The following is a 10,509-nucleotide window of genomic DNA, read 5'->3' on the forward strand; positions in this document are numbered from 1 at the left end:
GGGCTCCCCTACCAAAGCCAGACACCAGACACCAGGCACTGGCTCCCTCCAGCGTGCAGATTTTATTGCAAATGCAGCAGAGGCAGCATTGACAAGGCCAGGCATGCTGTTGCGAGTGGCTGCCTTCCAACTCAACTCTGATCCCAAAACCCTGGCTGGTGGGGACAGGTGTACAGGGCTGGTCTTTATGGTAGTATGAGCAGTGGTGGGCCTCGCCAGGCAGGGGGGCCTGTGGCCAAAGCCCAGAAGGGCTGGAATGATAAAAATCCTCCTCCCGGAGAGTACTGCATTCTGGTGTTCCCCAGGGCTGAAGCACTAGCCCAGTGCCAGCATGGCGTCCTCCTCAGAGATAGCAGCTGAGTCCCCCTCCTCTTCAGGGCCCATGATGGGAAAAGGCCCAGGGGGCTTGTGCTGGAAGAGCGCGGCTCGGTTCTGTTGCTCACCCTTCTTCACCCAGTGCCCATAGAGCCGGAAGGCACAACTGTCAATGAGGCGCCGCACTGGCCGCAGCGCATAAGGGTCCCTCAACAGTGCACTCTTGGTCAGTGGCCGAACACGCTGGGTGCTTAAGGCCACTCGTCCAGCAGCAAGCACAGTCCACACTGCCACCTGGGAAGAGGGGACAGTGTGAGCTCCAGTGGAGCATCCACTACAGGAGAAAGATCATGGGACCCAGACACTCTCAGGCTTACCCGGAACCGCTGGCGGGGCGTGAGGTTCCAGGGTTGGCTGCCTTCACAACGCTCAAAGAAGGGGTGCTGTAGGGCTTGCTCAGCTGTCAGGCGCTCCTCAGGATCCACCTGTAGCAGCTTTGAGATCTAGGGGAAACCCCAAAGCATGAGAGCCAGCTCTTGGGCCTCCTTCCTAGCCCTCTCATGGCCCCAGCTCACCAGGTCCTTTACAGTGTTGGAACGGTCATCCCACTCAGGCGAACTAAACTGGTACTGGCCCTCCATGATCATGCGTAACATCAGGATCTGGCGTCGGTGCCAGAATGGTGGTGAGCCAGCCAGGAGTGTAAACAAAATCACCCCACAGGCCCAGCTGGGAAAAAGAGCAAAGTTAGGCAGGACCAGGTGCCAGGCAGATGTGTCAAACAATGGGACACAAAGGAGGAAGGAAACAGAGAGACCAAAAACTTACAGGTCAACCTCCTTGCTGTAGCCGGGGTGGGTCTCATCCATGGAGCATTTAAGGATCTCTGGTGCTAGGTAGCCTGGGGTCCCACACAACTCTGGGGAGAGAGGGCTGAGATTGATGGATGCCACCGGCTCCTTCAAAGGCCCCTAACTCCAGACCTCTGCTGGAGCCTCAACACTGCTAGGGCCGTACGTGTTCCCATTCTGCTCCTGCTCACCCTCCACTGAGGGCTGTCCTAGCCCCTATCCCTGAACAACTCAGATATCCACCAAGGTTCCTGGTGGCCTTCCTGGAAAAACCTGATTTTCGGATTGACTTCAAGGTCCTACCCCACCATATCTTTTGCCACCTTCAACCCACCCACCCACTCCCTAACTTTTTGCCACGTTTTTATGTACATAATACACAAGGAAAACGAATCTTTACTCTTTTCTATGTTCCTTTCTACCCAAACTGATTCCTCCTATGATTGCTATTCTGTGTAGCAGACTCATCACTCAAACAAGGAGAAGGAGTGGGCATATGGAATTTCTTAAGGTACATACTAGGTAAGTCCCTTAAGACTAGGTAAAACCTTTCCCTGCCCACCCCCCCATGTGGCCTCAGGCTCAAGTCTAGACTCCTACAGCACAAAGCACTCCACAACTTGATCTGAACCTCTTATTTTTAGCTGTTTCTACCACTTCAGGTGCCGATTCCATCCCAGCAATTGCCAAACTGTTCCATGGCATACTTCCAAGAAATCTTAATAGGCCTTAATAGGCCTGACTCTCCTGGGAAATTCATTCCCACAAAAGGTATTTAAGAACCCCTACCACGTACCAAGCACCCTACTAGACACTGGTGAATTAGATGTGCCCTTATCATGCTGTCTACCAGAAAGAGAACACGAAAGATAGAGTAAGATACCAGAACAGAAAGCAAGGGATCTAACTGGACCTGGAGCTTTAATGTGAAACCTGAATTGCCAAAGCCAAGGGTGAGGGTGGTGTGGAGCAGGGGCAAAGATGGTTCCAGAATGAGGAAAAGTGTATGGGGAAGCCCAAAGGGAAACAAAGCATAGCATTCACAAGACAAACATATTAAGTCCATATGTTAAGAAGATGAACTCTGGAGTCAGACGGCCCACATTCAAGTGTGACTGACTATGGGCAAGTCCCCTCATTTCTTTAAACCCATTTATAAAATGGTGATACAGACTCTATCTCAAAGAGTTGTGGAAAGGATCTAAAGAACCCAGCCAAAGACTCAGTGTGGTGCCCAGTGAACCTTAGCTGTTAACAGCACAGTGTAAAGCCGCTGAGGGAAAGTAGGATGTTATTGGCTCTAAGGAGTCCACAGTCAAATGTTGTGAAGTTTCCCGTTTGCGCTAAAGATATTAGTCATAACAAAGGGATTAACAATGGGTGTGTCACAGCACATCAGTTGAGAAGCACGGTCTAGCCACATCAGGCTCTTCGTAGTACCTAAGCAGCACATTGTGATCCTGTCTCCACCAAAACCTAAACATGCAGCTGAGACCTGTTACCCTCCTCCCTCCTCTTCCTCATGGGACCAGCCCAGCTTTGAAGCCCCCTGCTCTGTGCGTCCCTCCAGCTGAACCAGGTGCTGCTCCCCGCTGGCCTCCTCTACATAGTCCCTTACCTGCCGTGTGCCACAATCTGTCCCCTCTCCCACCCAGACCAGGAAGCCCACTCTGAGATGCACACAAGGCTTTGCACCCAGAAGGTCCTTGGCAAGTGCTCACTGACTTCTCCCCTTTTCTTGGTAACTGGGTACTCCACTGTCAGACCCGGCTAACTAGCCTCAGGCCTGGGTCTCCTACCCTCCCAAGCCTCTCAGGGAACCAGGACCTCTCACCTCGGAGCTTCTCGCCAGGTTCCAGGTGGCAGGAGAACCCAAAATCTGAAAGTCGGATCTGCATATTGTCATCTAGGAGAATATTCTCAGGCTTCAAGTCTCGGTGCACAATGTTGTTAGCATGGAGAAAGCTCACTGCTTCCAGCAGAGACCTCATGATGGACCTGGGGGAGGCGCAGTCTCCTCTGCTTCTCCTGACCCCAGCCCAGCCCCTGATCACCCCAAAGGTAGCAAGCTCAGTCATTACCTGGTCTCCTTTTCTGAGAGGGCCACTTTCTCTGTGAGATAGTCAAACAGCTCTCCCTTCCGCATCCTAAGGGATAGGAGGGGTTGGGAGGTAGGTGTACCTTTTGTGGGGGCTGACAAAATAAGCCAGCACTCAGAGAAAATACCATGGAAGAGGCTGGTGAAGAGAGACTCCTCTTTTTTTTTGAGCAATTAGAGTGCTCCAAGAGTGAACAGGATGCCAGGGACAGCTGGCCCAGGGGGTTGGCAGTAAAAATACATGCACTGTGCCATGAGGGGGCTAGTTTAGCAAGAAAAAGTGCCTTCCTGTGACAGTAATTTACAGGAGGTCCTCATTATTTGAGAGTAATTGTATTCAGAGAGGGCCTTTTAAAGGGATTTTTTTTTTTTTTTTTTTTTTTTTTTTTTTTTTTTTTTTGCGATCACACGAGGGTTTACTTTTAAAGGGAATCTATTTAGACCATGGGCAAAAATTTCACAATTAGTAACAGTAAAAAGTTGAATAGGACTTTCTTTTTATCTAGTCTTTAAAAACCAGGTTATAATTGCAATTCTAAGTCAATCCTCGAAATCAGGTGTTTGGGTGCATATGATTGTTCTGCAAAGTTGCATGATGAGGTGACAGACACTTCCCACTGCCCCTCACCCCACAACTTTTGCAGAGGGTCATTTCTGTATGAATACTTTGTGAATATTTTCCAGGGGTCTCCCTTAAATATTTGCTATTCAAACCATTCTCTTTTGAAGTACCTTTGTACTGGTTTATATTATATCGTATAACATCTCACACGCGGATTCAGACTACCCAGAATATGAATCAATGGGCAGAGATAAACACCATGCAGGGTATTAAACAGCAAGAAATGGGGGAGAGAGAGCTGTTGATAAGTAGTCAGTTCTTAAAACAGCCTATTCTTCCCTGACAATCTTATAACCATGGGGAACTGGGACAGTGACCCCTGGGGTCATGAAAACCCTTTTTAACTGGCTGGTCACTAACACTCTGGGCGAACTTGACTAATCAGGGCACCTAGGGAGAGAGGCCAGGGTCACAGGCACACAGGGAGGTGTGAGTCAGGGGAGTCTTAGCCCACTGCACTGTCAGGCCAGGGCCACGCACAGAGGGGAGGAGAAGGCTTCTCAGATGAGGGCAGGGAGATACTCACAGGTCAAACACCAGGAACATGAAGCTAGAAGACTCGTAGGAATCGATGAGAGTGACTGGGAAAGAGGCAGAAAGGCAGAGATACAGAGATGGAAAGGAGCGGATGCGTGTTAAAGGGGCGTTCCACCCCAAGCTGGCTGTGGGCTGTTACTGGGAAGGAAGGAGAACCAAAAGGAGGCAGTAGGGACCCAAAGGCTGGCCACACTCTGAGGTGGAGCAGAGCCATGACAAAGGGAGCAGAGGCACGGAGGCAGTGTTGGGGGGAACTGGGCTGTGGGCAGGGCCAGCAGGAGGTGGCTGTCAGCTAATAGGAGCAGGGAATGCAGCCTCACTGATGTGGGGGTGGCCGGCGACCTGGCGAAGGATGTGCGTCTCTCGCCGCGTGGCTTCTCGCACCTCCTCTAGCTGTTCAGGACTCAGTCGCTCAGCTGTCACCTCCATGATCTTCACCGCAAACTCATGGCCAGTAGCTCGATGAACGCAACGGCGCACCACGGAGCTCACTCCTCTGCCAGAGTCAGACAGCACACAAGTCAGGGCCTCCTGCTCTCTCACTTCCATACAGAGTGGAGTCTTGCCATCCTCATACCCACTGTACCATACTCTTGAGGACCCATCTGGACAACAAGACAACCTCCCAAGGAGCTCACTCTGGCCTACAGTAGCTTCACAGTAGCCTCAGCAAGCAACCTGGGTACCCAGCAAGGTGTAACACAAAGCTTACAGGGAAGGCACCTGGGGGTCCTAGGTTCAAATCTAGTCTCTGTCACTCCCTGTGTGGATAAGCCAAGGCAGGTCCTCTCCACACTGAGCCCCAGAACCTGCCCCTTCCCCTGCAATCCCACAAGGAGAAAGCAGGAAGAAATGATCTAAGGCTCCCTCCAAATTTTACTCACTTCCCTGATTACCACATCTAAATCCCAAAGTTCCCCTATAATATCTCAAGTACAAGGGGCTCCAAATAAATATTAGGCCATTGACTGGACAACCAAAGTTGTGAAGTGGATCATTTTGGTTTAGGTCCCAAATTTGCCATGAATTAAACTCCAACAAGTGTCCCACTGACGTAGGTCTCTGGACTACTACTTTGCCGGATCTGAAATGTGGCCAACAACATCTTAAAGAGATGTCCAAAGACAGGAGGAAAACAGAAAAGTCCATTTGGCATGGTGAAAAGAAAGTCCTAGATAGGTATGTACTTGCTTGGAATCCGTCAATTCCTTTAAAAAAAAAAAAAAAAAGTTATCTATTTGACAGTAGAGGGAAAGGGAGACACAGGTTCCCCGCTGAGCAGGGAGCCGGATGTGAGGGTTGATCCCAGGACCCTGAGATCATGACCTAAGCCCAAGGCAGACACTTAACTATTTGAGCTACCCAGGTGCCCCTATCACCAATTCCTTATGATCCTACAAGTACCTCAGGCTAAGTGCAAATCTCTCCAAGATCAGACCGCACATCCACATTTCCTGTGCTGGTTCCCTGGCTGCCCTTCACTGCTTCCTTGCCCTTACATAATTCCCTATGCTTAGAATGCCTGTCATCCACATCTCTGGTTCCATCAAGAGATGTAAACCACTGACCCTCCAGCCAAACACAGACCACAGATGTGTTGTTTGGTCACGGAGTTGCTCTTTTCAAATCTGAATTCCCATCTTAGGTGGGACAAGAAAAGTTCCAGCTGCTACAATGCTCACCACTTTCTACCCTCTTACTCTAGGCCACTTCAAATTATTCATTTATTTATTTCAGACAGAGAGAACAAGTGAGTGTGCAACCACATAGAGGGAGAGGGAGGAGTAGGCCTTACTGAGCAGGGAGCCCAACTCGGGGCTCCATCCCAGGACTCTGAGGATCATGAGCTGAGCCAAAAGCAGATGCTTCACAAACTGAGCCACCCAGGCACCCTGCCACTTCAGAGTTTTAATTCCCTGGTCTCCATTAATGGTAATGCCACTCCATCAAATTCCCAAACTAGAAATCTTGGTATGATTCTTGGCTTTTTCCTCTCCTCCACAATCCACCACATGCAACCAGTGTACTCCATTCTGTGTGTTTCTCAAATCTGTTTCGTAGGACTTCACCCCCACAGCTAAATCAGCCTCCCCACTGATCTCCCTGCTTCCAGTCTCAGCCACTGCAACCCATCCACTGCACTCCTTCCAGAATGAGCTTCTTATGATAATCCCAATCGTGTCATTCTTTGCTTAAAAACTTTCCAGCTGGGATCCCTGGGTGGCGCAGCGGTTTGGTGCCTGCCTTTGGCCCAGGGCGCGATCCTGGAGACCCGGGATCGAATCCCACATCAGGCTCCCGGTGCATGGAGCCTGCTTCTCCTCTGCCTGTGTCTCTGCCTCTCTCTCTCTCTCTGTATGACTATCATAAATAAATAATAATAATAAAAAATTAAAAAAAAAAAAAACTTTCCAGCTTAAATCCCCTAAATTCTGAGCGTTCCTACATTCCTCAGCAGGACCCCTAGAGCCAACTGTGCTCTTTCTAAATGAGACCTAATAATTTCAACCTTATAGTTAACTATGGAGGGCACTCAAAATTGTTTTCTCTCCATATTCCCTATTACCTGCGAGATAGAAGTCAAATCCCAAAAAAAAAAAAAAAAAAAGAAGAAGAAGAAGTCAAATCCCAGTTCCTTCACCTGTCATTCAAGGCCTTCCACTTTCTTTTCAGCCTAATTTTTGGCTTTGTCCCTGCTATTCCATCTTTGCTTCGTTGACTTGTAACTTATCACCAATTTCTAGAATGTGGCAAGCTCTTTTAAGGCTTCAGACCTTTATACGTGAAGAAACTGGTATTCTGGGAAGTCATTTAGTGAGAGTGTGCAGATAATTAACCATGCAGGAGAAACAAAGGGAAAACACAGAGGAGACCAGGGATAAAATCTTAAAGATTTTATTTATTTATTCATGAGACATAGCAGAGAAGGGAAGCAGAGATATAAGCAGAGGAAGAGGCTGGCTCCATGCAGGGAGCCCAATGTGGGACTCAATCCCAGTCACCTGGGATCACACCCTGAGCCGAAGGCAGACACTCAACTACTGAGCCACCCAGGCATCCCTGAAAGCACATTCTTTTTGTGTTTTTATTTCCAATTCACAGATGCTATCTCCTTACTATCCCCTTGCTGAGTCCTCCTTCTCTTAACTCCTTACTGGTAACAATGCTCCAGGGCCTGAACCTAGGCCTCTTTCACTGTCTCCATATATTTTCTCGCCAGGTACTATCTGTATGCTAATGCCTCCCAAATTTATTGCTCTAGTCCACTCTCTCTCGAGTTGTAGACACATGTACCCATTTGACAGCTCCAGTTGTATATCTCAAACTCAACATTTCCATAACTGAACTCTTAATATGCTTGGCCCTCCCAGCAATCTGATCCACCTCAATCTTCTTCATTTCAGAAAATAGTACTCAAGTGCTCAAACCCATAGCTTAGACCTTATTTTTGTTTCTTTCCCTTCCTCTCATGGCCCATATCCAGTCTCTCAGGAAACTATATCAGTCTCTCTCCAAATCATCACCTCAATCTATCCATTTCTCCCTGTCTCTACCACCACCATTCTAACCTAAACCATCACCAATTCTTGCCCAAAGCAATCAACAGCTTCCTAACTGGTCTCTACACATCCATTCTTGTCCCTCCCTTATTTATTCTCTACAAAAGAACCAGAATGATTTTTTAAAAATGTATTAACACACTTGGGTTGAGCATTTACCATGTGCCAGGAAGTGTTCTAAGACAATCATATTAATTCTTACCATCCTCACAGCAACCTACAAGGTAGAATATATTTTTATTCCCAATTTAACTAGTGAAACTGAGGCACAGAAAGGCTAAGCTCCTACCCCCCAAATCACAGAAATGTAAATGAGGTCATGTTACTGTGCTGTTTGAAACAACCAGTTTCATTAGAATAAAATCTAAATTCTTCATTCTGGCATAAGGCCCTACATAATCTAACCTCTATTTACATCTCTGACTTAATTTCCTCCACCTTGTTCCACTCTTACTACGTTCTAGTCACCATGATCTTCTACCTATTGCTTGAATAGGCCCTTTCTTGTCTGTGCCTTTGCATGTGCTGTTCCCTCAGTCCCAAATACATCCTGTCTCAGCTCACAACCTATTCATTCCCATCTTTCAAGTCTCAGTCCTGTTAATTACTCTCATTCCATCATCTGAGCATATGAGGGCCTTTTTGTTTGTTTTTGTGTTTATCGGTCTCTATAACTGCAATAGAAACTCCAGAACAGAAAACATACGGGTCTTGTATCCCCAGTGCCTTGCACACTGCACCCAGCACACTGGACGTGCTTCGGAAACCTTTGATGAATACATGTTACCTGCCACTGTCTCTATAGGTGTGGACTTCCTTCCAGGCTCTGAACTCCTACTCACCTTTCAAGACCCAAATAGCACCCCTTGTGGAAAGCTGTGATTTTCTGAGCCTGATCACACACAACCTGATACTACTTGAATGTTCATGGGTCTTTTTCAGTCACTTCACCTCTAAGGCATAAAACATCTCTCCTACCCGCCCTGTGTTTAGCTTTGTGTCTGGCGGACAGTACCTTTTTTAACTTTGTTGAACACAATAAGGGGGGCGGGATTTGGAAGAAATGGGGATTGACCCAGAGGAAGAGTTTTTTTTTTTTTTTTTTTCAGAGGAAGAGTTTAATCACCAAATGTTCCTCCACTAACCACTGTTCTCTCCTATTTAGAACTATCCAGCACTCCGAGGGAACCGTGTATTCTGCACATCTTGTTTCCGTGGCTTAAGCCTTACCTGCCAATGACGTCCTTAGGGTCGTACTTCTGGTAAAACTCTTTGGCCGCAGCCCAGTCGGGCAGCTCATCCTCCGGCCCCACGTCCAGCGTCATTCTGAAGGTGGTGGGGGCCTGTGTGGAGGAAACGGAGGGCAGTGAGGGCAGTGAGGCCCAAAGGCTCTGGGAGGACGCACATCGCGGCTCGCGGAAGCGCAGCCCTTGCGGCTGGGGCGCCAGGATCTTCGGGGATGGGGACGGGGTGGGGGAAGGATGAGGGCTGGGGAGACCCTACAAAAGGGCCTAGAGGGCGGGAGGGGTGTCAGGGCAGGGAGGGGGGCGGGGAAGGGAGAGGGAGAAGGTGCGGAGGAAGAAGGGAAGGGGCACACTGGTAGGTGGCTGTTGCTGCGCAGGCGCACTTGGGTGGGTGCTGGGAGGGGGCGCGGGGTCTCGCGCAGGCTCACCCGCGGGGAAGGAGAAAGAAGCCAGGTCGACGCGAGGCCGCTGGGTCGCGCGGTTCGCTTCTCGTCCCTTACCTTACCCCCGGGTGGCGCCGGCAACGACCCCCAAGCCCCGCCCCCATCCTGTCCGCCAATGGCCAGCGCCGCCTGAAGACTGAGGTTCAAAAACCCTTCCGATTGGAAATTGGCAGCCCAATAGGAAGCGGAGAGTCGCGAGGCTGGCGCGGGCGTTGGAGCTCTAAGGCTGAGACGCTAGGGCAGGTGACAGCAGAGGGCGGAGCTTATTGGATACTGGGGTTGTAGGCCCGGAACGGGACCCGGAAGTTAGGTTTACCCGGAAGTCTGACATCTGGGTATCTAGGACGCCCGACTCGCTGCGCCTCTGGTTCCCTGACTTGGGCATGGCTCCCTCATTCTCTTCCTAGCATCACTATCCGAATTCGGCTCTTTTAGAAATTGGCAGCCTGATCCAAAATGCATGCTTTGAGGGGCCGCCTCCAGCTTTGAAACGCTCGTAGCGCAAAGCTTGGCTCCAACTTGCTACCAGATGCGGACTTGGACAAACCACGGCCATCCACCAGAAGAGGCTTCTTAGTCCTCTGGCTGCTCCGATTTTGGAATACCTCCAAAGCCCTCGTGCTCACCGCCTGGGGTTACACATTTTCCCAGTCTTCCACCACCATCTCCCAAAAGCCTTGGGGTGTGTCCACTCTGTTCTAAGCTTGCACCTGAAGAGTTGTAAGAAACTGCCAGAATCGACTTACTTCATAAGCCTTTCCAGTGCACAGCTCAACCCTGGCGTTCACCTAGTCATTCAATAAATATTTGCTGAGCGTCTAAACGCTAAACTATCAGCA

General features: G+C 49.4%; 1 protein-coding gene across 3 annotated transcripts; it reads right to left on the minus strand.

The window, feature by feature from the left end:
- Nucleotides 1-43: 43 nt before the first annotated feature.
- Nucleotides 44-9,800, minus strand: PHKG2 (phosphorylase kinase catalytic subunit gamma 2). 3 transcript variants are annotated; one of them, XM_041750052.1, is made up of 10 exons: nucleotides 9,656-9,800; nucleotides 9,214-9,326; nucleotides 4,744-4,919; nucleotides 4,413-4,467; nucleotides 3,248-3,313; nucleotides 3,001-3,164; nucleotides 1,144-1,234; nucleotides 891-1,044; nucleotides 693-818; nucleotides 44-609 (listed from the first exon to the last, which is right to left on the minus strand). In XM_041750052.1, the coding sequence occupies exons 2-10, from the start codon at nucleotides 9,306-9,308 to the stop codon at nucleotides 316-318; spliced, it is 1,221 nt and encodes a 406-aa protein (XP_041605986.1). In that variant the 5' UTR covers nucleotides 9,309-9,326; nucleotides 9,656-9,800; the 3' UTR covers nucleotides 44-315. The 3 variants fall into 3 exon arrangements, with proteins under 3 accessions (XP_041605986.1, XP_041605987.1, XP_041605988.1); XM_041750053.1 differs by having other exon boundaries at nucleotides 9,728-9,787; XM_041750054.1 differs by lacking the exon at nucleotides 4,413-4,467 and having other exon boundaries at nucleotides 3,001-3,045.
- Nucleotides 9,801-10,509: the final 709 nt, after the last annotated feature.

This window comes from Vulpes lagopus, chromosome 3, assembly GCF_018345385.1.
Source record: "Vulpes lagopus strain Blue_001 chromosome 3, ASM1834538v1, whole genome shotgun sequence".
NCBI lineage: Eukaryota > Metazoa > Chordata > Mammalia > Carnivora > Canidae > Vulpes > Vulpes lagopus.

Bases quoted from the DNA above. Each gene is read 5' to 3' on its own strand.
- PHKG2 (XM_041750052.1), bottom strand. From the start codon at position 9,308: ATGACGCTGGACGTGGGGCCGGAGGATGAGCTGCCCGACTGGGCTGCG. The intron at 4,920-9,213 runs GTAAGGCTTAAG...TGACTCTGGCAG, and splicing joins CCTAAGGACGTCATTGGCAG to AGGAGTGAGCTCCGTGGTGC. The intron at 4,468-4,743 runs GTGAGGCTGCAT...CCTCTTTCCCAG, and splicing joins CGCCGGCCACCCCCACATCA to TCACTCTCATCGATTCCTAC.